Source organism: Giraffa tippelskirchi, chromosome 8 (assembly GCF_054371585.1).
Source record: "Giraffa tippelskirchi isolate mGirTip1 chromosome 8, T2T-mGirTip1v1.2.pri, whole genome shotgun sequence".
Classification (NCBI taxonomy): Eukaryota; Metazoa; Chordata; class Mammalia; order Artiodactyla; family Giraffidae; genus Giraffa; species Giraffa tippelskirchi.
The window spans coordinates 15,536,162-15,562,718 of record NC_137282.1 but is presented as its reverse complement, the minus strand read 5'-3'; the positions used below and the strand labels follow the sequence as shown (position 1 = coordinate 15,562,718).

The 26,557-nt window shown below is 41.6% G+C and overlaps 3 protein-coding genes across 19 annotated transcripts in view; 1 reads left to right on the top strand and 2 right to left on the bottom strand.

The window, feature by feature from the left end:
- POFUT3 (protein O-fucosyltransferase 3) overlaps positions 1 to 11,737 on the bottom strand; it is a 259,490-nt gene extending 247,753 nt beyond the window's left edge. For 3 of the 12 annotated variants that reach the window (XR_014063101.1, XR_014063098.1, XM_081523475.1), the window contains exon 1: positions 5,252 to 7,093. The gene's annotated coding sequence lies outside the window, so the exon portion shown is untranslated. Of the gene's footprint in view, positions 1 to 5,251; positions 7,109 to 11,589 lie in introns of those variants that run through there. The other 9 variants (XR_014063103.1, XR_014063102.1, XM_081523478.1 and 6 more) reach the window with 4 other exon arrangements.
- Positions 7,137 to 19,468, top strand: MAK16 (MAK16 homolog). Its single transcript, XM_081523483.1, has 10 exons — positions 7,137 to 7,219; positions 10,453 to 10,502; positions 10,595 to 10,704; positions 10,811 to 10,875; positions 11,072 to 11,223; positions 11,944 to 11,998; positions 15,108 to 15,182; positions 15,906 to 16,019; positions 16,729 to 16,794; positions 16,969 to 19,468. The coding sequence occupies exons 1-10, from the start codon at positions 7,205 to 7,207 to the stop codon at positions 17,158 to 17,160; spliced, it is 894 nt and encodes a 297-aa protein (XP_081379609.1). The 5' UTR covers positions 7,137 to 7,204; the 3' UTR covers positions 17,161 to 19,468.
- On the bottom strand, positions 15,586 to 26,413 carry TTI2 (TELO2 interacting protein 2). Of its 6 annotated transcripts, XR_014063093.1 has the most exons (9): positions 26,376 to 26,413; positions 25,394 to 26,121; positions 23,816 to 24,002; positions 23,119 to 23,211; positions 21,029 to 21,216; positions 20,810 to 20,953; positions 18,652 to 18,814; positions 17,618 to 17,801; positions 15,586 to 15,987 (listed from the first exon to the last, which is right to left on the bottom strand). XR_014063093.1 is itself a non-coding variant. In XM_081523467.1 (8 exons), the coding sequence occupies exons 2-8, from the start codon at positions 26,038 to 26,040 to the stop codon at positions 17,697 to 17,699; spliced, it is 1,527 nt and encodes a 508-aa protein (XP_081379593.1). In that variant the 5' UTR covers positions 26,041 to 26,121; positions 26,376 to 26,413; the 3' UTR covers positions 17,583 to 17,696. The 6 variants fall into 6 exon arrangements, 3 of the variants coding, with proteins under 3 accessions (XP_081379595.1, XP_081379593.1, XP_081379592.1); XR_014063092.1 differs by having other exon boundaries at positions 25,394 to 26,393; XM_081523467.1 differs by lacking the exon at positions 15,586 to 15,987 and having other exon boundaries at positions 17,583 to 17,801.
- Positions 26,414 to 26,557: the final 144 nt, after the last annotated feature.

Genomic DNA, 26,557 nt, shown 5'->3' with positions numbered 1-26,557 from the left:
CATCAACTTTTAGAAAACACCAAACACAAAGGGAAAGATTGATAAACTGGATGTTATTAAAAGTAAATTCTGTTCATCAGAAGACACTATGAAGAGAGTTAAAAACAACCCAGGGAGTAGGTGAAGATATTTGGAATAGATTTATCAAACAAAGAATTCATATTCAAAATATAGCAACAACAGCTACAATGCAATAAAGAAACACAATCCAGTAGAAGCGGGGAGGAAGGGGACCAAAGACACAGCATTTGACCAAAGTGGGATCCAAAAGCCAATGAGTACAGGAAAAGATAGGGCTTCCCAGGTGGCTCAGTGGTAAAGAACCCACACCACTCTTGTGGCAGAAAGCAAAAAGGAACTAGAGAGCCTCTTGATGAAAGTGAAAGAGGATAATGAAAAAGCTGGCTTAAAACTCAACATTCAGAAAACTAAGATCATGGCATCTGGTCCCATCACTTCATGGCAAATAGATGGGGAAACAATGGAAACAGTGACAGACTTTATTTTCTTGGGCTCCAAAATCACTGCAGATGGAGATTGCAGCCATGAAACTTAAAAATGCTTGCTCCTTGGAAGAAAAGCAATGATAAAGCTAGACAGTGCATTAAAAAGCAGAGACATTACTTTGCCAACCAAGGTCCATATGGTCAAAGGTATGGTTTTTCCAGTAGCCACGTATGGATGTGAGAGTTGGACTATAAAGAAAACTGGAACACCAAAGAATTGATGCTTTTGAACTGTGGTGTTGGAGAAGACTCTTGAGAGTCCCTCAGACTACAAGGAGATCCAACCAGTCCATCATAAAGGAAATCAGTCCTGAATATTCATTGGAAGGACTGATGCTGAAGCCGAAGCTCTAATACTCTGGCTACCTGATGCGAAGGACTGACTCATTGGAAAAGACCCTGATGCTGGGAAATATTGAAGGCGGGAAGAGAAGGGGACGACAGAGGATGAGATGGTTGGATGGCATCACCAACTCGACAGACGTGCATTTGAGCAAACTCCGGGTGTTGGTGATGGACAGGGAAGCCTGGTGTGCTGCAGTCCATGGGGTTGCAAAGAGTCAGACACGACTAAGTGACTGAACTGAACTGAAGTGAACTGACAAGAACAGATAGGGTTTCCCAGGTGGCTCAGTGGTAAAGAATCTGCTTGCCAGTGCAGGAGACCTGGGTTTGATCCCTGGGTCAGCAAAGATCCCCTGGAGAAGGAAATGGCAACCCACTCCAGTATTCCTGCCTGGGAAATCCCATGGACAAGAGGAGCCTGGTGGGTTACAGTCCATGGGGTCACAAAAGAGTCAGACACGACTGAGCATCTGAGCACGCAGTTGAGAATGCTTAACTGCTTTAGTCATCAGGGAAATGCAAATTAACACTATAATGAGACACTACTACACACCCACCACAATGGCTGCAGATTTTAAAACTGATAACACAGAGCAAAGGCAAAGCTGTGGAACACATGAAACTCTAGTGCATGCTTGGTGGGGGTGTAATTGTTACAGCCACTTTGGAAAACTTGTCTATCAGTATTCACTACAGCCAAATATGTACTAATTTTGTGATCCACAATTTTACTTGAAGGTATACATCTAGGAAACATGCATACATATGTATATCAAAAGACAGGTATATATATCAAAAGACATGAAACAGACCATAACATATTTAAAAGAACAGACATCATACAAAATATGGCTTTTGATCACAGTAGAATGAAACCAATGAAATCAGTAACAAATATTCTAAAATATTTGGGGGTATTTTGGAATATCCCCAAATATTTGAAAATTAAAGAACACACTTCTAAATAACACATAGGTCAAAGAAAAATTCTCCAGAGAAATCAAAATATTTAGGACCAAATGAAAATGAAACTACAACCTATCAAAATTTATGAGATACAGTAGAAGCAATGGTTAGAGGGAAACTGTAACACTGAATTATATCATTGACTGTTAGAAGACACCGAAAATCAATATGCTAAGCTACCACTGTAGGAAACTAAAGAAAGAGTAGCAAATTAAATTCCAAGTAAGCAGAAGAGAAGAAATAACAATAATTATAGCAGAAATCAATGAAATTGAAAGCACAGAATTAACAGAAAATCAAGGAAATCAAAAGCTGGTTCTCTGAAAAGATCGATAAAATGACAAATGCTTTTCTAGGATAAGCAGTAAAAAGGAGAGAAGACCCAAATTACTAACATCAGAAGTAAAAAGAAGGGTCATGCCTACTAACCCAGTGAACATTAAAAGATAATAAAGGTGAAGAGAATGAGACAAGTCCAGACTAGGAGAAAATATTTGCAAAAGTTACATGTGATAGTCTGATTATCCAAAATATACAAAGAACTCTTAAAATTCAACAATAAGGAAGCAAACAACCCAATTTTTAAAATGGGCAAAAGACCTGGACACATCAAGGAAGATATAGAGATGGCAGATCCGTGTATGAAAAGATGCTCGACATCATGTCATCGTGACTACTGTAATACCTTCCCAAAAGTTCCCTGTTTCCACACCTGCCTCCATATGAAGCCAGGGTGATCTTTTCAAGTTATAAATCAGATCAGGCCCATATTCTGCTCACAAATATGTCCGGGAAGACTCCACATGCTGAGGGACAACTAAGCCCATGCACCACAACTACTGACCCCGAGCTCTAAGGCCCACAAGCCGCAACTACTGAGCCCGAGAGCTGCAACTACTAAAGCCTGTGTGCTCTAGACCCCTGCTCTGCAACAAGAGAAGCCACGGCAATGAGAAGTCCATGCACTGTTACTAGAGAGTAGCCCCCACTCGAGGAAACTAGAGAAAGTCCTCGAACAGCAACAAAGACCTAGAGCAGCCAAAAATAAATAAATGAGTAATTTTTAAAAAGAAGGGTAATATGTTAACTGACTATGAGAAAACTTAAGGGACAGATGAGACATGTTGAAAAGTTCCAACAGCAGTGTCTTAAGTCAAACTTCTATTAATACTAATTGCAATGATAATTTATTCCATAACTTTTTCTTTACACATAGAACTTTAAGATTATAGGACATTAAAAAAACTATTTAAATGTATAATAATATTTGTGGTAGGGAATATGATAGGATAAAGTACTCAAAAGAATACTCAGGAATAAATTTAACCAAGAAACTGAAAGATTTGTACACCGAAACTGTAAGACACTGATGAAAGAAACTGAAGAAAATGCAAATAAATGGAAAGATACTCTGCGCTTGTGTTTTGGGAGAATTAATATTGGTAAAATGTCCATACTACCAGAATAAATCTATAGATTCAATGCAATCCCTATCAAAATTCCAACAGCATTTTTCACAGAAATGGAACAATCCTAAAATTTGTACGGAATCACAAAGACCCCGAATAGCCAAAACAATCTTGAGAAAGAAAAAAGCTGGAGGCATCATGCTTCCCGCTTCCAAACTATATGACCAAGTTATAGTAATAAAAGACAGTATGTTATTGGCTTGAAAACAAACACACAGATCAATGGGACAGAATAGAAAGCCCAGAAATAACCCACGCTTATACAGTCAATTAATTTGCAACAAAGAGCAAAGAACATTGAATGAAAAAAGGACTGTCTCTTCAATAAACAGTGCTGGGAAAACTGGCAGCCACATTCAAAAGAACAAAACTGGACCACTATCTAACACCATATACAAAAATCAACCCAAAATAGATTACAGACTTGAATGTAACACCTGAAATGGTAAAACTCCTAGAACAAAACATAGGTAGCAAGCTCCTTGTCATCAGTCTTGGTGCTGATTTTTTGGATCTGACACCAAAAAGCCAAGGCAACAGGAACAAAAATAAACAAGTCCACATTAAATTAAAAAGGCTTCTGCATAGCAAAGGAAACCATCAGCAAAACGAAAAGTTCAGTTCAGTCCCTCAGTCGTGTCCGACTCTTTGCGACCCCATGAATTGCAGCACGCCAGGCCTCCCTGTCCATCACCAACTCCCGGAGTCGACCCAAACCCATATTCATCGAGTTGGTGATGCCATCCAACCATCTCATCCTCTGTCGTCCCCTTCTCCTCCCGCCCCCAATCCTACCCAGCATTAGGGTCTTTTCCAATGAGTCAACCCTTCGCATGAGGTGGGCAACTTACTAAATGGGAGAACATATTTGCAGATCATATGTCTGATGGGGGTTAAGATCTAAAATATATTTTTAAAAAGCTCATGCAACTCAGAAGCAAATAAACCCCACAAACAATCTGATTAAACGATGGACAGATCTGAACAGATATTTTTTCAAAGACATACAAGATGGCCACAGGTACATGAAAAGATGCTCAATATCACCAATCATCAGGGAAATGCAAATCAGAACCACAATGAGGTATCTTCTCACACCTGTTAGAATGGCAGTTATCAAAAAGACAAGAAAAAACAAGTATTGGTGAAAATGTAGAAAAATGCTCAATGTGAAGAAATGTTCAAGAACCCTTGAACACTGATGATAGGAACGTAAATTGGTGCAGCCACCGTGAACAGTATGGAGGTTCGTCCAAATTTAAAAACAGAACCACTTATAAGATCCAGTAATTCCACTTCTGGGTATTTATCCAAAGAAAATGAAAACATTAACTCAAAAAGATAGACTCACTCCCATATTCATTGCAATATTATTTACAATAGCCAAGATATGGAAACAATCATGTCTACTGATGGATGAATTTAAAAAGAAAATGCAGCATATATGTGCATACATATATATGTACGATGGAGTATTAGTCAGCCATAAAAAAGAATGAAACCCTGCCATTTGCAAGAACATGGATAGACCTTGAGAGCATAACGCTAAGTGAATTAATCCAGAGAAAGACAAATACTCTCTGATCTTACTTATATATGGAATCTAAAAACAAAACAACAGAGCTCATAGCTACAGAGAACAGATTGGTGGTGGCCAGAGGGGAGGGGTGGGGACAAAATGCTTGGAGGGGATATATATATACACATATATATTCAGCACAGTATGTAATATATAATAAATAGTATGGTATTGATAATTTATCACAGTTACAAATTTGCAAGTTGCTAAAGGAGTAAAAAGTTTTCATCAGAAGAAGAAAATTCCTAACTAGGTATAGTGATACATGTTAACTAGACTTAATGTGGTGATCCTTTTGCAACATAAACATCAAATCATTAGGTTATAGTCCTGAAATTAATATATGTTAATTATACCTCAATTAAAAATATATTCATAGAACTCACCTGGTGGTGGTGAGCAGGGACGGAGTGTTACACGAAACCAAACTGAAAAAAATACACCATTTCTGATATCCAAAGACCTATTATATAGCACATGGAACTCTCCACAATGTTATGTGCCAGCCTGGAGGTGTAGGGGGTTTGGGGAAGAATGAAAGCGAAAGTGAAAGTTGCTCAGTCATGTCCGACTCTTTGAGACCCCATGGACTGTACAGTCCATGGAATTCTCCAGGCAAGAATACTGGAGCGGGTAGTCTATTCCTTCTGCAGCAGATCTTCCCGACCCAGGAATTCAACTGGGGTCTCTTGCAATACATAATAAAAAGTTAAAAGTTTGAAAAGAAAAAAACACACGATTTCTCCTACTTAATTCAGAGAGGGTGCTGTAGTCCAGGTGGTAAGTGTAGTCTAGGTAATATCATCCAGCTTTTCAGTTTTTCCACATTGTTTTATACTTGATTTTACTAACATAAAAGGGTATGTGTATTTATAGTATGACTTTCCTCTGGTCTCTAAACCAGTCTTGAATAAGGCAGTGAGAAAGATCACTGTTCTTTAGGAAGAATGTAAACCATACTTTTAACATACCGTTACTGAGTCCAAGCTCCTACTGCTGGCTGCAAGACAGGCCAATGAATAAAAAGATTAATTGTTGAAGCAAGGAATAGCAATTTTATTTGGAAAGCCAGACAACGGAGAAGATAGAGGACTCAGGCCTTTTTTATAAAAAGGGAAGGTTAGGTTGGTTGTTGCAAACTTCTTGTTGCCAGAATCCTTTGTTCTTAGAGCTGTCAAGGTAGGTCAGGTCATGATGTTCCTATGAGTCTCCAACAAGAGAAGTGTTCTTCTCTGTTCTGCAACTTTTTCTCTCTATATGAATGGGAAAGTGTTACACCTTTAAAGGTCTGATCCTTGAGAACCGGCCAGCCTGTATATTTCAGGCTATAGGCAACATCCTTTTAGCTATTAAGGAGTAACAAGAGCAATGGAATACAGACGTGGAAAAAAAAAAAATCCAATATGAAGTCAGACTTGTTCTTCTCTATTGTAATAATACCTCTAGACCTTGCATACTCCTAAGTTTGCTAAAGGTTAAATGACTCTCACCCAAATATCTAGTAAACTGAAATCGGTTTTTTTACTCTTTAAGTTTGGCTCCAAAACCCAATGCTATATCAGTGCTTTCTAACAGGGTGGTTCTAATTCCTGGTTTTCATCTGCATGCAACGAAGTTATACTATTTATGACACATTGAGTTATTTTATAACGTGGTATGCGGATCAAGGACCATCCTTATTCTGACAGTGTGACTTTCTTACTCTTTTCGCGGCCTTTCTTTTGAAAAACGGTATGAACTAGTGAAGATTTTCTTCTTTCCTTGTCAAAAGAAAGAGCGTGGAAAAAACCTGTTGCTCTTGAAATATCCTCTGACGCATGAATTTCAAGTCAGGACCCAATTCCACACCAAGCAAATGCGTGTTAAGAGCGGAAGAGAGGGTCTTAGGTCTGAAAAGACCGAGTCTGAGGTCCACAGACGGGGCGAGGAAGCGACAGCCTGGCTTACCGCCCCGCGCGCAGCCCGAGCCCGCGTCCAAGTCCCGGCGGCCGACTCTCCAGAGACCGAAAAACCGCGGGCTCGACAGGGGGCGCTCCTGGCGTCCCCGGTCTTCTCGCAGCGGAATCGGCCGGCTCAGGAGCGGCCTCGCACGGACCCTCAGTGGGGTTGACAGTCCCAAGGCCAGCCGGGGACAAGAACCAGGCGGCGCGACCGTGTGAGTACAGTGCGACGACTCGGCGGCAAGCGCGATGGTTAGACCGCCAGGGGCCGCTGCTGCAAGGCCGCGAAATCAGAACTCTCGCGATAAGCGAGACTGGGCTTCGCGGAAGTGATTCTCCGGAAGCAGCATGGCTGATCCCCTCAACAGACCCGGCTCTACCTGGTGAACCGCTGCCGAGATGCAGTCGGACGATGTGAGTCCTGATGCTCTGCCACCCAGGTTTTACACATGGTGTCTCGCCTGCTTTAGGAGACGCAGGAGCCACCCGTTAGCCTCTTGGGGCTCCGGAAGCGAGGCTTCCAGAGCCCTGATTTGCGAGCCTGGGGCTCTCACGTGTCTACCCGGGTCGGTCGGGGTTAAGGGGACCGCTCACCGCCACCTCAGCCCCCGGGTTCGGTGTAAATGGCCTTTGGTGCCTCCCAAGGGAGGCTTTTGCGTGTGGTCCCTCGGGATTTGGGAGGCGGCGGGTGCCGGCGTGGGGGACGGTATGGTGAGGTTTAGACACCAAAGTTCAGCATCCTTTTCATCCACGTGCGCGTTACTCTTCAGCCTGCTTTCTCTGTGTTAGGTTTTTCCTTTACCTTTGCTCCACTCTCTGCCCGCGTCATAATTTTGGAAGCATCCTAGGTTCACTCGTTATTTGTATGAAATATACTCAAGCGCCTACGGCGTGCCAGGCGTTGTAGTAATTACTGGCAATTTGGTTGTTATTAAGCCAGGCAGATGACCTCTGCTTTCCTGGAGATGTGGCGGGGGAGACAGTAAACACGTGAACGAATTAAATACAAATAAAATGTATAATACTACCATGAAAGAAACACCGGGGTGATAGTGATGAGAGACCACTTCGGATCAGAGATTTCTCTGAATAGAAGATATCTCAAACCGAGATCTGAAAGATGAGAAGGAACTGCCACTGGGGGCTGAGGGAAAACCAATCAATCAATCCAGGCCATAGGAACAGTATAGTACAAAGATCTGGAGGTAAGAAAGCAGGAATGTGGTAAAGGACATCTGTGTGACTGTGTTACAGGAATCAAGGGAAGAAAGGTAGTGAAGTTGGATGTCTTTGCAGGACAAGATCATGTAGAGTCTCGAAGGAGGTGTTTTAAAGGTTTTAATGTGAAATGACATCTGACTTGCTTTTGTGAACATTTCTGTCGTGTGAAAGGAGAGAAAGAATGAAAGCAAGGTGACTACAGCATGATGAGAGTAGGTTCAACTAAGGTAATACTGGTCATGAAAAGAAGTGGATGGATTTGAGATCTGTTTTATCAGTGTAACTGGCAAGACTTGGTTATGGTGAGATGAGGAGAGGGGAGAAATCAAGTGGCTTTTGGATGTGAACAGGATGTTCAATGGTGATTCTGTTTATGGATGTGGGGAAGACTAGGGAAGGTATTCTTTTGAGAGGTGTGGAATTGGAAGCTCCGTTTGGACCTGCTAATGTGTTTGAGACCTTTCAGACATTCAGACAGAGATGTCAAGTAGGCAGCTGGATGTATATATGAATCTGGTGCTCAGAAGTCTGACTAGGAGATGACAGTTTGGGAGTCAACTCGGAGATGATATTTAAAGCCACAGGCCAGATTAGCTCCTGCTTTTCCAGTTTCATTTCCTCGTACCTGTTTCCTACCATCCCTCACCAAACAGGTCCCATAAAGTTCCAAATATGTTTCATTCTTTAATGCTTTTTTGTGTTTTTCCCTTTAACTACTCTAGAGCCCTTTCCCAGCTCCTCAAGGCAACTCACTCAAAGGTTCTCAGGCGCTTATATACCTCTATTGTGGTATTTAGCAACTACTGCTTCTTGATGTTTTGTATCTTTCTCTCTAACTGGATAGAGAACACTCTTTAAGGACTGTACATGCCTTCATTCAGCATGTGCTTGAGTACCTCCTGTGTGTCAGGACTTTGAAATGACAGTGTCTTACATAAGTACTAAGTGTACATTAAATGCCAAATGAATATAGAGTACATGAGTTAGTGGAAGATAGTAGATGATTTCCCTTGTCCTCAATGAGATAAAATCATAGAGTAAATATCTAAAAACCTAGTACTGTGCATCCTTTCACAATGGATGATGAACATATTAAGTAAAAAAGGGAAGTTACTATTATATAGAACTGGACATGGAACAACAGACTGGTTCCAAATAGGAAAAGGAGTACGTCAAGGCTGTATATTGTCACCCTGCTTATTTAACTTATATGCAGAGTACATCATGAGAAACACTGGGCTGGAAGAAACACAGGCTGGAATCAAGATTGCTGGGAGAAATATCAATAACCTCAGGTATGCAGATGACACCACCCTTATGGCAGAAAGCAAAGAAGAACTAAAGAGCCTCTTGATGAATGTGAAAGAGGAGAGTGAAAAAGTTGGCTTAAAGCTCAACGTTCAGAAAACTAAGATCATGGCATCTGGTCCCATCACTTCATGGGAAATAGATGGGGAAACAGTGGAAACAGTGTCAGACTTTATTTTTTTGGGCTCCAAAAGCACTGCTGATGGTGCTTGCAGCGATGAAATTAAAAGACGCTTACTCCTTGGAAGGAAGGTTATGACCAACCTGGATAGCATATTTAAAAGCAGAGACATTGCTTTGCCAACAAAGGTCCATCTAGTCAAGGCTATGGTTTTTCCGCTAGTCATGTATGGATGTGAGAGTTGGACTGTGAAGAAAGCCGAGCGCCGAAGAATTGATGCTTTTGAACTGTGGTGTTGGAGAAGACTCTTGCGAGTCCCTTGGACTGCAAGAAGATCCAACCAGTCCATCCTAAAGGAGATCAGTCCTGGGTGTTCATTGGAAGGACTGATGTTGAAGCTGAAACTCCAATACTTTGGCCACCTCATGTGAAGAGTTGACTCATTGGAGAAGACCCTGATGCTGGGAAGGATTGGGGGCCAGAGGAGAAGGGGACGACAGAGAATGAGATGGCTGGATGGCATCACCGACTCAATGGACATGGGTTTGGGTAGACTCCGGGAGTTGGTGATGGACAGGGAGGCCTGGCGTGCTGCGATTCATGGGGTCGCAAAGAGTCAGACATGACTGAGCGACTGAACTGAACTATTATATATATATGTTTATATATATACATACTACAAACTCATATTGTTCAAAATATCCATGTAGGCATATTAGTTGGTGTAACATACAAATGTTTACAAAATACTAATGAAGTTATATTTCTGGGCAGTAAGGTTATGGTTATTGTTAATTTGTATTTATTTTTCCTGTAAGAATCTGTTATTTGTGTAAAATAACATAAATCAGGCTATTTTACAAAGCACTCTGTCCTCATTCCTCAGAGACTTTTTCTCAGTAAAGCAGGGCACTGCTCTGGGGCATTGTTTTCTTGTATTAATGTGGCGTCTATTAGGTGAAAGCAATTGAAATGGATTTCTACTTTTGCCTTACAGGTTATCTGGGATACACTAGGAAACAAGCAATTTTGTTCCTTCAAAATAAGGTGAGTCTAGATTTTCAGCTTGGACACAGATTCTTTCAGTTGCCCTCTTGGTAACCCATCTTATAATTTTGGCTCTTTCCCTCTCATTCTAGAACCAAGACTCAGAGTTTCTGCAGAAATGAATATAGCCTGACTGGACTGTGTAATCGGTCATCCTGTCCCCTGGCAAACAGTCAGTATGCCACTATCAAAGAAGAGAAAGGTAACTCCTCAGGTTTAACTTCCATGAGAAGTACTCAACAGCTTTTAAAAGGATGTTCTTTAGTCTCTCTGCAAATAATAATAGAAGCATTTACTGTATCCTGCAGGACAGTGCTACTTGTATATGAAGGTTATAGAACGAGCAGCTTTCCCCAGGCGTCTCTGGGAACGGGTAAGACTTGGGGTATTAAATTACCATGATCATTGATCAACAGCAAAAAGGCCACATGCTTTTTCTTCCTTCCTTGACTACATCTGCCTTAAACTCCTGGAGTTTAAGGCCTCTAAGAGGTCCCATGGGTGTCATTAACAGTGAAGATCTGATCATTTATCCTTGTTCATCATGCTTCCATTAATCTATTCGACAGGTCCGGCTTCATAAAAACTATGAAAAAGCACTGGAGCAAATAGATGAAAACCTAATTTACTGGCCCCGTTTCATTCGACACAAATGTAAGCAGAGATTCACCAAGATCACCCAGTACCTAATTCGAATTCGAAAACTTACACTTAAGCGACAGTAAGTATTGATCATTCATTTTTAAATGTCTTTGCATGCATCATATTATGAAAGCTGAGAGATGGTGAAACCTCTAGAAATGCTTTCTCTTAAGTTCAGCTTTGGGTAATTTTTAATGACATGCAAAGCAGCAGCAGTTTTACCACAAATTAAAATTGTGCCCTTTGATTTTGCAGGATTTTAAAAGCGTATAGTACAACTTGATTATCACCTTCCTGTATGAAAATATGCTTCAGAAAACTGTCTTTATAACCCTGAGGGAATCCTAAAATTAGGGAATTTAAAAGGAATATAAGGACTTCACCCTGGGTTCCCTAAAAGCTAATTTTTAAAAGTGATATGAAATCCACAGAATTAATTGCATACCTTCTTTTAGGAGTGATAGCCCTAATGCTTTCTCATCGTGACCTGCAGAGAAAGCTAGAGATGTCAGTTCTCTAGAAAGTTCTTTTCTCGTAGTTCACAGAAGCGTTAATCTTCAGCATTGTGAATGCCCTCAGAGATCTCAGAATGCCTAAAGAAACAAAAACAGCCATGTATGTGAAACATGTCTGTCAAATATATGTAAAATTGCTTGACTTTACAGCATTATCGAGGATGTTTTAGTATATAATCTTGCTGTATTGAGGTGAGCCCTACAAAATCAATCCGAGTCCTTCTTTCTTCTCATTTTTCAAATAAAGGAGTGTTTTTTCTGATCATGTGTTTTATTTCCCACAGGAGGAAGCTTGTTCCTTTGAGTAAGAAGGTGGAGCGGAGGGAAAAACGAAGAGAGGTAACTTATTCTGAGAGTGACAGCGTCTACGTGTTCACTGAAGAGTAGGGGTGTATAAGCAGGGCTCGTGAGAACGATTCATTCACCACAGTCTGTGAACTGTTCACGCTGTAGATAACAGACACCAGTGTTAGCTGCATATGGTATCTGGGATTCTGTATCGGAAGATTATAACTCTCAGGGCCAGATAAACTGTGGGTGCTTCAGGGACATTTGTAATACAAAACAGGAAGAATACCTTAAACAGAGATCCACAGCTCCTGGTCTGAAATTTTTGAGTCAGGGTTTTCAGATTTAGAATCCTGTTATGTTTTGCTGATCTTACATTTTACTCTCAACTAATTTTGAGTATTCTAGTCACACACACTAGTAATTGCACAGTGATATATAACAGTGTTTCACTAGATGGATTTACAGTAGGTGAAATTTTTTGAAAAAGCCTTTTCCGAGTAGCCTCATGCCAGTCCGGGCCACATCAGGCCTCCGAACTGAGCTCTGTGCTGTGCTTAGTCGCTCAGTCGTGTCCGATTCTTTGCGACCCCATGGACCGTAGCCCACCGGGCTCCTCTGTCCATGGAGATTCTCCAGGTAAGAATACTCGAGTGGGTTGCTGTCTCCTCCTCCAGGGGACCTTCCCAGCCCAGGGATTGAACCTAGGTCTTCTGCATTGCAAGCAGATTCTTTACTGTCTGAGCCACCTGGGAAGTCCAAGAATACTAGAGTGGGTAGCCTATCCCTTCTCCAGGAGAACTTCCCAATCCAGGAATCGAACCAGGGTCTCCCGCATTGTCGGCGGATTCTTTACCACCTGAGCTACCAGAGAAGCCCAAATTGAGCTCTGGGGGTTCTGAAATTGCTGGTAAGGGGTTGAGATTATTTGTTTCTCTGAACTAGTCAGCTTTGTTACTGAAGTAGTCAACAGTGATGGTAATATTGTGCCAACAGTAGAAAATCTAGTCAGGAAATTACAGCCTTTGTGGAAGAGAGCAGTCTCCCTGTCCACCTCATGGGACCTCACTCAGGCTGAACATTCTTATGCTTGTTAAGACCCAGAATTAGGTCTTCCTGACAAGTTCACATTTTCAGGCATTTTAAGTATTTGCTTTGCTTACTGCACATCCACAAACATGTACCTCATCATTTGTCATAACCTATCAAGAAACAGCTTTAGTAATCTTGATGCTTTTTTTTCCATTAATTACACAGAGTTCTGCATTTCAAGCCTGAGTCATTGGTCTCCAAACTTTTTTGATCACTCCATCAATAAAATTTTTGAACATTTGCTCCCCAATATATTACTTACAAATGTTATACATGTACACTTGTGCTATAGATATATTTAAATAATAGTTTGTGATGTAGTGAAGGTCTGGTTCTCAGCAAAGTAAAATTTGCCTCTAAGGGCTGTCATAGGTGATAGAGCTCAGAGACAGAGAAAGGAGGGTATTGTTGAGAGCCTGCATTTCATACTTGCTGTTCATTTTTTGTTCTCCACCACCAGTTATGCAGACACCTTTGTTTAAATCTGACTGGTGAGTTTTCATCTTCCTTGATGGTCAAAACTTGAAAAACTTTATATTACATGCCACTGACAGCCATTTGTTATCTTAGAAATGTTGACAAATCTGAATGGTGTGTGTGTGTGAAAAATGCATGGTTCTCTAAGTTCTGTGACTCAAGTGCTAAACCATTAAATAACCAGCATATACAACTACTGCCTATCTTATTGCACACTATTCACTATCATGTATCAGTTCAGTTCAGTCACTCAGTCGTGTCTGACTCTTTGCGACCCCATGAATCGCAGCACGCCAGGCCTCCCTGTCCATCACCAACTCCCGGAGTCTACCCAAACCCATGTCCATTGAGTCGGTGATGCCATCCAACCATCTCATCCTCTGTCGTCCCCTTCTCCTCCTGCCCCCAATCCTACCCAGCATTAGGGTCTTTTCCAATGAGTCAACTCTTCGCATGAGGTGGCCAAAGTATTGGAGTTTCAGCTTCAACATCAGACCTTCCAATGAACACCCAGGATTGATCTCTTTTAGGATGGACTGGTTGGATCTCCTTGCAGTCCAAGGGACTCTCAAGAGTCTTCTCCATCTATAGAGCCACATAACCAAGCAAACTTAACCAACCAAATAGCTGTATGCTGCAAGAATCTGAATGAGATCACCACTTTCATACTCATTGTGTAGTATTTTTAAGAAAAAATATTTACAGAAGTTTTGAGCATTTGGTTCCTACATCTCAGTAGATCACCTTTGTGGTGTAAGCACCCACTTTAGAGAAAAAGGTAGAACATCACAATAACCTCTTAACTGCTCTGTGAGCCCTCATTTCCTTTGTAACTGATGCTGTGCACTATTCATTCTAACATAGCTTCAGAGTGTGACGCTAACATCCTCTGAGACTTCCACTATCATAGTAATGCAGTCTTTGGGGAAAAATGTAGATTGAGGCTACATTTTGGTTTTTATGTAGATTGAGGCTACATTTTGGTTTTTATGTTTCAGTTTTGTAAAAGTAGATACCATGTATCATCACCTATAAGAAATCACTAAAGGAAGAGAATGTTGAAGTATGTTTGATTTACAGTATTGTGTTCATTTCTGCTGTACAGCAGAGTGCTTCAGTTACACATATAATATTCTTTTTATGGTTTATCACAGGATGTTTAATATAGTCCCGTTTTATACAGTAGGAAAAGAAAGAGATTTTTTTTATCTTCTTTTCTGACATGTATTTGTGGCTTTAGAAAATGTAAATGAGTGAAGGTTCCCTTTTTGCAGCTTTTATAGTCTTGCTTCAGGATTGCTAATTTTCTGAAATATTTAAGGGTACATATACCAGTTTGCTTTATCAAAGACTTTGTTAGAATTTAATTTAGAAATCTATTCATAAAACCATAGGAATTTTTTAAATCGAAAGATTTCCAAGGTTTGACAAGGAAAAAATGTATCTATCTGGTTAGACAGGCAGAAGTTCCTGTTATGGCAAGAGGGAAAAGGTGATTACATCTTTCTCATAAAAATTTGGTTTCTTCCCTTCTACAGGCTAAACAGTGAGTACTAATGAAGTAAATGGGTTTGTTCTTTTTGTCTTACAGGAAAAGGCATTAATAGCTGCTCAGCTGGACAATGCCATCGAAAAAGAGTTGCTGGAGAGACTGAAACAGGATACGGTGAGAAAAGCTAGAAACTTTGGGGTACAGATTTATTTTTTAGGTGCTAATATGGTAGGAGATATGGGACTAGTTGGAAATGGGTTTTATTTTTAAAGATGTTACAAAGAGCCTTAACTCAATTTTATTCCTGGAATAAAACAATTATCATATTGGCTCTGGCTTGTAATGCAAGCATGTAAACTACTGCAGTTAACCCTTGATACTCCAGTTTGGAGACCTTTCCTTTTTTACCATTATTCCCAACTCCACCTCCAAACACAGCAATTCCAGGTCTCTACAAAAGCCACACAGCTTTGATCCTCCTGCTTATTCATCCTAGTCTTTTAAGGTTCTTTAAAATGAATTTTTATTCTCTATTGAAAAATGAAATGTCATTTAAAGAGACAACATGAATAAAATATGCTTTTTAAACTTTATTTCCCCTTTGTTGGCAAAACTACATTTGTTTCAATCCATGGGTTTTATATACTACTATATTTTAACTGATCTGGTGTCCATCCTTCATAGGAGTTACCAGTTTGGTATTAACTGCCGATAAATGTCAAATATGGGTTTTTTAAAGACACCACTGGCTCTAGGCTTGAACATAATATAGTACTATTACTTATCAAACTAAATGTTCTTATTTAATCACTAAGGAAAATAATATGCTGGTTGGACAGTGGACTTTAAGAACAAGGTCAAACGTGGCGCAAGCTGACCCATGTTTCTTTTCTTCAGTACGGTGACATCTACAACTTCCCCATCCACGCCTTCGATAAGGCCCTGGAACAGCAGGAGGCAGAGAGTGACTCTTCAGATGCTGAGGAAAAAGATGATGAAGAAGATGAAGAAGTAAGCTTTGTGTTTTTGCTCTGTCAAGCAGTAATCTGTAGGATTAGATCTATTTTTATGTAATAGAGAATATCATTTCTAGTTCCCTAACCAAAAAACGGTTATCTAGTCACTCATTTCCTATCGTTTTTTATTAATTTGGTTCAATAGTGGCTTCTTTGTTCTCCAGGATCAGCCAACAAACCACACGTTGACAATTTAATCTTACTTAGTAGCCTAAAATTTTTCCTGCAAGGTGACAAATGACAAGTCCTTACTGCCTAAGGAAACATAACATTAAGGAACCTACTAAAATTTATCAAGGGTTTAATCTTACTGTTAATATACAGGAAGTACTTAAGTGATAGTAGTTTTGGGAAAGGGGCAGATTTAACAAATTGATTGACAGTAGACTCCCATAGGTACACAGGTGTATTCCTATTAGTAATATAGTTTTTAATATTTGAAATGAATAGTTTTAGTTGAATGTATAAAGAATTGTGTGTTCCTATATACTGATTTTAACCAATTAAAGTGAGGATGTTTTATCTCTGATGATTTAAATCAGGCATGAGAATTGATATCCCTAAAGAAATAAGTTGATTTGGTTGCCTAGTAACCATTCTATCATTGTGTTTTCGTTACTGATGTACTTATCAAAGAATAAAACTAGGTGTCTAAACTGAATTCTCATTATGTATCTTGAACCTAATGGTTAGGTTTATTTTAGGATGTGGGAAAGAGAGAGTTTGTGGAAGATGATGAAGTGGATGAGAGCGACATAAGTGATTTTGAGGTGAGGTTCATGGGTAAAACACTGTCCTGTGGCTTCAACCAAAAATAGGGGGGTGGGCGTTCGGATTACACAGAACAGGTAAATTCTCTAATTTTAGTTCTAAATAGAGAGAACAGAGATAGGAGTTTGGGGAATGAATCTAGTGTCTTCTTTTTTTCCCCCTTCATGTGTTAGGATATGGATAAACTGGCCAGCAGTGATGAAGATCAGGATGATAAATCCTCCAGTGAAGAAGAAGAAAAAGCCCTTGATGCCAAACACAAAGGCAAAACACCCCTGAAAGGGCCTTTGAGGAGGAAAAGAGCCTACGTAGAGATAGAGTACGAGCAAGAGACAGAGCCCATGGCCAAGGCCAAAACCACGTGATTTCCCTTCAGACATGTGTAAATAGGACTGAACATCTTTTTTTTTTTTTACATCTTAAACACATAACACTTCTGGGTTTTGCTCATCTTGTTTTTTAACACAATATTTGTGTTTTTAATATTTATGCTAGTTCTGTGGGGCAAAAAATCTGGGAGGGAGTGGAGAAAAGCCTAAATTTTGAGTATTTTTGTAGCATTGTTACATGACATGTGCTGAAGTAACAGCTTGAGCCCAAGAAGCATAAGGGATGAGTCTGTGGGTCTAAATATTTCTAAATTTAAATGTTACCCACTCACCCCTGTTTCCTTGGCATCCTCCCCCTTGCATGCCTTCCCCACCCCTTTATTTAGAAATGTCCAGATTCCATTTTTCATATTCTCCTTTCCCTACTTCTGTGGGAGTTAAAAAGAAAGAAGGAAAGAGAAGATCGAAGTTATAATGTTCAGTATAAATATACCTTTTGCCTGAAATTATTCCATTTAAAACAACTGGAAGAGAAAGCAAATCCTTTCCTCTTCAGGGAAGTAATACAAGTCTTAAGTTGCGTCGCAGGGGGCGCCTTCGGAAAGCTGTTGCACTCTTCGGATGCAGTTCCCCACCTGACTGTCGCCACAGCTGTGGGGGACTTTAGCCAGGAGACCCTGAAACGTGAAACCAAACAGGCTTGGTTTTTTGACTGTTACTTCACCTTGGTGGTTCTTGGTATCAGACTCAAAGAAGGAAAGAACCGATGACACTAGGGCAGTTCACAGAACTGGTGTAACTTTAGGAACTGGAAATGTCCTACTGGCTCACGAAGCAGCAGCTTTCTACCAGCCAGGATGAATCAGGTTAGATCTAGGACTTGAAAACTGCTTGAGGTTAAAAAGCCAAGATGAATATAGTATTCCTCAATATTTTTAGGATGTTAGTTTCTTTTCATGCTGCCTGTAACGTTAAATTGAAGATTTTGAGACAATGATTTATAAATTATGTATACATGGACACACAGCTGTTATATGCGATGGCTTGGAGAAGTAAACTTCTGTGGAATATGAGACCAAAGGAAGAATTCCCACATGGATAAATAAAGTATGTGGAAAACATTGTTGCCTCTGAAAAACTGGAAACATCTCTGTTATCCGAATTACTTACTCAACCTAAATTATTCCTTGGTGGATTACAGCCCATTGTTTTAACTTTTTCTCTTTATTCAGACCACTAGAACAGAATTTCAATTTTGCAAACTCTTGATCATGATCCCTTTGCCCATTCTCTGTCCTAGCTCCAGAAGCATCCACTGATCCTCTTGCCTTTTCATCTAAAAAGTTCTGAATAGCTTTAATGGGAGAATAAGGTATTGATCAAACTCTGTTGAAGGCTAAAAGACTCAGAGGTAGAGACTCGAACCTTCCATGTCCAATTACAGACTTGATCAGGCACAAAACTATCACAGAAATCGCCTGAGGATGACGAGACCTAACTGAAACCGAGTGGCAGACTGTCCCTTACCTGCACCCGTCCCGAAGTGCAGCGGTCCAGGACAGTCAGGCAGTCGGTGGCCTCTTCCAACAAGGCGCTCTTAACACACTCGGGTGTGAGGCTTGAATCCCTTGCTACGTCACATATCAGTCTCAAGAGAGCCTTCAGTAAGACCACAAGTCTACAGGAGACTCTGGAATCAAGAAACATGGTGTTAACACTGAATCAGGATATTAAAACTGAAAAAGGCATCTGGGATAAAGCCTTCATTTCATAGAGGAAGGAACTGAAGTCCAAGTTTAAGACCACAGAGCTGGAAGCAGAATGAGCGACCAGACTCCAGATTTCTGAACCCCGAGCCTGTTGGTTTTCTCTGCAGCACACTGCCCACACACCCTGACACGCTGGCGTGCCCAAGAACACCTGGTTGCCCTCCAGAAGTTGGTGGTTTTACTGTTAGGAAACAGCCTTCCTGAAAAGGGAGAACTGGGCCCTCCCTACCAGGGGCCTATACTTTTGGCCAGAGAACAGGAAATGGCCCACAGTTCTTTACCTTGGATGTGGTCTTAGGCCTGGAGGTTAAAGATACAGTGAGGGAAATAAGCTTGGCTTCTGAGAATTCAGTGTTGATTTAACTTTTCTGTCACTTTAATGCTAGATCCTAGATTACCACCAGTTAGGCCTTGTCTCTATTTACTTCTGCTTTGCCTTTCTAAAAATTTTTATGATGATGATTACATAAAATCATAAATGTACTTAATGCCACTGAATTATACACTTGAAAATGGTAAATTTTATGTATTTTGTAACCACAATAAAACTAAAAAGCCCTAAGGAAGCTGAAAAATTTAACTTGCAGTGTGAAAATAAAAATAAGCCACATTTCTGGGAAGAGATGTGACTGGGAGAAGAAAAGTTTACATCCTTCATCTTGATCTGAAAACCATTAAGTGGTTTCCTATAATGTGAGTGCTGTTCAGCACTTCACCTGTCTTCTTTCAACACAGTCGGCTCTATGTTCCACTCCCCGGACCCTGCCCCCTCCATACTTCACATTAGTTTTCTGACCTCTCCACATTTTCTTGACTTCTACTTAGTATCAGTACTGATTCAATTTCATTCATCCATCTATTCCAGTCACTTCTGAAATATCCGTGTACTTAGTACTGGACTTTCCCTGGTGGCTCAGTACTAAAGAATCTGCCTGTCAATGCAGGAGCCTTGGGTTCAATTCCTGGCTCAGGAGGATTCCCTGGGTTGGGAAGATCTTCTGGAGGAGGAGATGGCAACCCACTCCAGTATTCCTGCCTGGAAAACCCCACAGACAGAGGAGCCTGGCAGGCTGCAGTCCATGGGGTTGCAGAAGAGTCAGACATGACTTAGTGACTAAACAGCAAAACAACTTAATATGTGATTCTGGGGTACATTATAAGGAGATGAGAGAATACAGTTCAGAACAGACACATACATGTTGCTAAGATACTGGACTCACGCCCAATTAAGTCTAGTTATTTCATTCACTCACTGGAAAAAGCCCTGATACTGGGAAAGATTGAAGGCAAAAGCAGCATGGGGTGGCAGAGAATGAGATGGTTAGACAGCATCACTGACTCAACGGACAAGAGTTTGAGCAAACTATAGGAGACAGTAAACGACAGGGAAGCCTGGCGTGCTTCAGTCCAGTCCATGGGGTTGTAAAGAGTTGGAGACGACTGAGCAACTGAACGTTTCCTGCAAGAGAGCCTTTTGCAGACTCAATGTGTTTGGGTTGCAGCTTGCTGCTTATGACACCTCCCTCAAGCCAGAGTTGGAATGCTAAGCAAATGTATCCCAAATCAGCATTCTCCTGATCACACATGTTCAGTGATATGCTGGAAGTGCTCCATTCTCAATTAGACTTAAGAAACCTAAGGGTGAACAAAGTCAAGTATGTCTACTGTACCACTGCTCAACAGCCTTAAAATTCTAACAGGCCTTATAAATAGAGATGTACACCTGAAGGAACTAAGTATATATCTTGTCAATGCTACTTTCACAGTTTAAGGTCCAACTGGTATGGAAAAATGGGAGGTATTCATCTGTACAGAATGTCCTTAATACTTTGTACTGAACATACATCCAGCCAAGTTCTGCAGGGGGTATGGGTGGAGTTTTGCCCCTTAGCACACCTGACTGCTGGCTGTCATACCTGGGCCAAGCATACTGCAGGAGAAGTTTTAGGGTTTCCAGTATCTTCAGTCTGGCCTCCTCCTCAGGTCCATCATATACTTCCAAGTAACCAATGATGACTCGCTCCAGCCTTTTCAAGTGCCGGACAGTTAAGATCCCCAACCTAAGGACAACAGAAAAGATGCAGTGAGGAGTGCAGTTGAGGAGTATGGCCAGACCCAGCTGCTCAGGGACTCACCTTTTCACAAAAGCTGGTAGGTTTCTCGCGTAAGTCCTGCGTAAGAGAAGGCGGTGCTCGGGCTCCATGTGCGTCAGGATCAACTGCAGGACCTCGTCACAGTGTGTGGCGGGTCGGGCCCCATCTCCCTTCCAGTGCAGGGCTTTCTCCAGGACGGGGAATAAATCCAGCAGACACAGGAGCACAGCCTAGGAGGAAGTAGGAGAAAGGAGCTGTAGTTCACCAGTTGGTAGTCCTAACACTCAATGATTTCTCTTGCAACTTCCACTCATCTAACATCCTCAGTGTCCATGTCATAGAATTCTAAAAGATGCTAGTAATAATACATTAAGTGTAATGTATAACTTGATACTTTCAAACTTTTTAAACATTCTTTATTTCCATTGGACAGTCTCATGTTAAAATCTCCTAGGACTGTTCCTTGCTGATCTATAGAATGGAGCAGAGCTAAGACTTTAATCCAGAATTTAGGAGTCTCGGTCTGCTGTCACTAAATACCTAAGTTTAAGTTGATATTTGCAAGTATAATCTCTACTATCAGACCTCTCCGGAACAGAATCGAAGGGACTCTATCTGTATCCACTTTTGACCTCCCCACCTGAAGTTTCAGTGTCCATGCAATCCTTTTTAGCTCTCCCAGGATCTTTGCTTTTTCTTTTCCTTTTTAACCACCATCGCAAGAGCCCTAACCTTCCTGACTTTTAGTATAGCCTAGATTCTCGAAACTTAAAATAGTATTTTAAAAAGAAAGGTGGCAGGCTGAGATAGGAGGAGGGAGAATATCTGGCCTAAAATAAGAAACAAGGTTATTTCTACCTCTAATTTTATGTAACTTGTTTCTTGACTTCAGAATGGTCTCAGCACCCCTCCCCCAACACTACCCCCCAGAAATTCTAATTCATTCTTTATAAGCAAATATCACCTCCTTACCAGATCCTCTTAAAACACCCCAATGCCACCAAACCTCATTAGCTGCCTATTGCTAAACACCTACTGCATGTTACACAAACCTCTTTTAATGGATTTATTACTCTGTACTGTCTTTATATTTATAGTATATATATTTACATAAATGTGTCTGCAAAGAATTTCTTAAAGCCAGAAACCCTGCCTGACTCATTCAATCTTGGAACCTACAATGGTTACTGTCACACAATAGGTACTCAGTGTCTACTGGATGAAACAGCAAATGACACTTACCCAACATACAAGAAGTTCCCCATGTCTGTGTTGATATAAAAGCAGCCCAGAAGGAAGAACACTTAATAAAAATAGAACTTATCTGGGAGTTCCCTGGTGATCCAGTGGTTAGGATTCTGCACTTCCACTGCTGGGGCCAGGGTTTGAGCCCTGGCTGGGGAACTAAGATCCTAAAAGCGATGTGGCTAAAAAGAACAAAAAGGAGGCGGGGGGCAGTGGGAGGAAAGAACCCATCTCTCTCTCTTGTTCATAAATAGGTGAGAGACTGCAAAAAAAAATCTTTTTTAAAACTAGAACTTTTTCAGACATAAAGCTGCCCCCAAGTGATATATAATTGACTCAGATGAAGACAAAACAGTGGCTTTTCTGTGGAGGCTCAGAAACATGGATACCTCTTTGGTACTGAGACATTTTCAGTAGCCATTTGCTACCCCCATTTTTTTTTTTTTAATGTATTTATTTTTGCCTGTGCTGGGCCTTTGTTGACTGCCGAAGCTACTCTTCACTGCGGTAAACTCACTTCTCAATGCGGTGAGTCCTCTTGTTGCGGAGCATCTGGGTGCACTGGCTTCAGTAGTTGCAGCCCAAGGGCTCTAGGGCACAGGCTCAGTGACTGTGGCACAGGGGCTTAGCTGCTCTGCAGCAAGTGGGATCTTCCTGGGCCAGGGATCGAACCTGTGTCCCCTGCATTGGCAGGCAGACTCCTGACCACTGTACCACCAGGGAAGTCCAGCTATCCCCATATTTTCTACTTGTTAGTGGCTCTCAGTTATCATCCCCACCTTCCAAGAAAAGAAAAATGCTACCAACTATTCCTATTCACATAATGCCACCTTCTACTCAAATTTGAAAGCTTAGACTTAAGAGTTATGAGCAAATCTTACAATTACCTGAATGAGGTGGTGCTCCCGTGTGTACAGGTGGTTGAAAAGGGCGTGGTAGAGGACCTGAGCCCTGTTGTACTGCAGCAAATCAGCAGCTGGCTGCAATCAGACAAATTACCCAATTAAAGCTTCCCAAGGTTGGCAAAATGTTGATAAATTTTGAGACTGAACATGGTACATGGGATTCATTACACTACTCTATTTCTGTGTATATTTCAAAACCTCCATAATACACAGAAGAAAAAAAGTTTCCTTGAGTAATAGCTTACACATTTGGGTATAATCCCTTTCAGCTTCTGAATTTTTTGTTCCTTGAAAGTCAGTTGTTAATTAGTCAAAGTCTGGTTCTTCAGTCTGACAATGGTCTGTGTTTCTTAAATATATCACCTCTGAGATACAAGCTACTTGCATTCTTGCCTGGGAAATCCCATGGACAGAGGAGCCTGGCAGGCTATGGTGTATGGGGTCACAAAGAGTTGGACACAACTGAGAGACTTTCACTTCACCTCACAAGCTACTAGGTTGGTAGAGGAAAATATAGGCAAAAATATAAATTATTGAATTGAGTAACATAACAGCATTAATAGTTAATAAAAGATATAAATACAAGCAACAATAAAATGGTGATATTGTGAATGAGGAATGGCCACGAAGACTCAGTTTGTGCCATTAATACACATGCCAGAGAGCAGAGGTCACTCACCACATTAAGCACAATGTGATGGAGGCAGTGGACACCCAGGATTTTGTTTTCAGTCTGATAGTCATCTGACATGAGCAATGATGGAGGAAGTATTCTTTCCAGATGTTGGCTCAGCCAGGGTCGAGTGACCTTTTGCAAAGTCCATGAGAAAACGTATTTGGTGGCCGGGTTATTCTTCCAGGAGTCCCTAAATGGAAATGTGAAACCACATTAAGTGACATGGTGTCCCGTTGAAGCTCAATGTATTTTCTTGGACTTGAAAAAAAAATGTCTCACATAAGATAACTCTTAATGTTATACATTTTTAAGATTTAGATCAAAGTAACTTACAGAACTTACACTAAATACATTTATTACCCAGGGCTCTGGGCCTAAAGCATATCCAAGGAGAAGTAGCCAGTTACAGCCACAGCTATGTAAAGAATCTGTGGTGATGGTGCTGGTGGTAGTGGCTACAGTGAGAAAGTCTTGAGAAGGGAGAAAGGTGGAAAAGAAATGCCTTCGGTAACATTATTATTATTACCAGAAGGGAGCAAATGATTCAACATTCAAACAGCAATTTATAGCTTATAAAGTGAGTTTATACACATTACTCAACCAATCTTCAAATACAGTGTAACAGGTAATGTTATCTTTATATTACAAACGATAAAACTGGTCCTATTCCGAAGCAATAAAAAACAGCACTAGTCTGCTTCAAAACTGTCTTTTAAGTCCATTGTTGTTGTTGCTGTTTAGTTGCTTAGTTGTGTCCAATTCTTTGCAAACCCACGGACTGTAGCCTGCCAGGCTCCTCTGTCCATGGGACTTCCTAGGCAAAAATACTGGAGTGGGCTGACACTTCCTTCTCCAGGGGATCTTTCCCACCCAGGGATCGAACCTGTGTCTCCTGCATTGGCAGGCGGATTCTTTACCACTGAGCCACCAAACATGACTACCACATCTAATAAACAGCGATGAGTTTCAATAGCCCTAAGTTTAAACTTAAATCCTACCTTTAAATCTCCAAATCCCTAACCCCACCTAACTAAAGAAAGTTAAGTCTAAATAAATGGGACAGAACTTTCAATTGCAGGGCAGTTGTCAGGAGGGCTGGAAAATGGAGTCCGAAGACCTGGGAGCTAATGTCGAATTTGCTACTACCGGAGAAGGCAATGGCACCCCACTCCAGTACTCTTGCCTGGAAAATCCCATGGACGGAGGAGCCTGGTGGGCTACAGTCCACGGGGTAACTAAGAGTCGGACACGACTGAGCAACTTCACTTCCACTTTTCCCTTTCATGCACTGGAGAAGGAAATGGCAACCCACTCCAGTATTCTTGCCTGGAAAATCCCAGGGACGGCAGAGCCTGGTGGGCTGCAGTCTATGGGGTCGTACAGAGTCGGACACGACTGAAGCGACTTAGCAGCAGCAGTTAATGTCATTTATAGCAAATCACAATCTTTCTGGGTCTTAAGAGACCTGCTATTAAACACCCTCATCTTACTGATGAAAAAACAAGACTCCTTTGAGCTCTAGCCTTCTAAAACATTAGGCTGAAGCTCAAGTCGATGGCCCTTATTGGCAAGAGTACTCACTTATTCAAATCGGGTTTGAGAAGCCCCATGATCGCAGTAAAACTCCCTTTCTCGTCTTCATTTTCTCCGTGGAGGAATCCAGCCACAGAACCACACTCAGTGATCTGAAGCAATAAGGCGAGCACCTGTCCAGCGACCTCTTGAGATCTTGGGCTGGTCCATGGTTGCTCCAAGCTGTGTGTGACCGCAAAAACATAGATGGGTCCTGCCAACGGACGGATGCTTGTCTTCCATGCAGGGCAAACCGAGGAATTCTTGGCGGCCTCGACCTTCCGCAAGAGCTTAAGAAACAGTAACGCAACTGCCGCCGCTTTCTCCGCCACTTCGGAGTGGCGGTCAACTCTCCCTTCGGGCTCCTCGGCAGGGGCTGCATACTTCCCCAGGGCCTTTGCCACCTGCCCCAGTATCTCGGGCATTCCACGGAGCGAGGCGTCACTCCCCTCAAATAATCGATCACATTCTTTAGCTTCGAGCAGAGCAGCGAGGTCCTCAAGAGCTGCACTTCTGGCCTTGCCCCGTCGGGATTCCTGGCCGGCAAACTGGTGCAAGATCTGGGAGAAGGCCTGCCCAACGGCGGAGGAAGGCCACGCTCCAGGCAAGGAAGAACCCTCCCAAAGTGGGGATTCCCGAGGGCCGTGAGGCTCCATCCCTCAGACCGAGAACGCGGACGGAGGCGGCCAGGGATCCGCTACAGAGTGGGAGGAAAGATCACCTCGGGGGCTGGGATTCTCGAAAAGCACAGAAAAAAAAAAAATCAAATAAAACGGTGAGACGTCTAGGAAGACAGCGGGGAGAGACGATCTAACCGGTAGAAGAGTAAAGATACAAAGGAAAAGATGCGGGAAAGAGGTCTCTCTGGAAGTAACAGAGTCTGATTCCCAAAATGGAGGGGGACAGTTACTTTTGGCTTTCTGAAGACTTTAAAAAAAAGAGTTTATGAAGTAAACCCCATAACGCACGACATTCGCACGGCCACCGTTACCTGAAGCCCTTCCGGAGCGCCTGGACGCGTCAGAATCCGACTCAGCCAACGTCATTGCCGCAAAGCAGAAGGCTAGCTTCCGCCATTACCGCGGCAACGCTCCGTCATTTCACGACGGACGATCGTAAAGCAATAGCGTTCCAGGGTCAAAAAGGGTGGAGCCATGAGGCGGATTTTTGCAT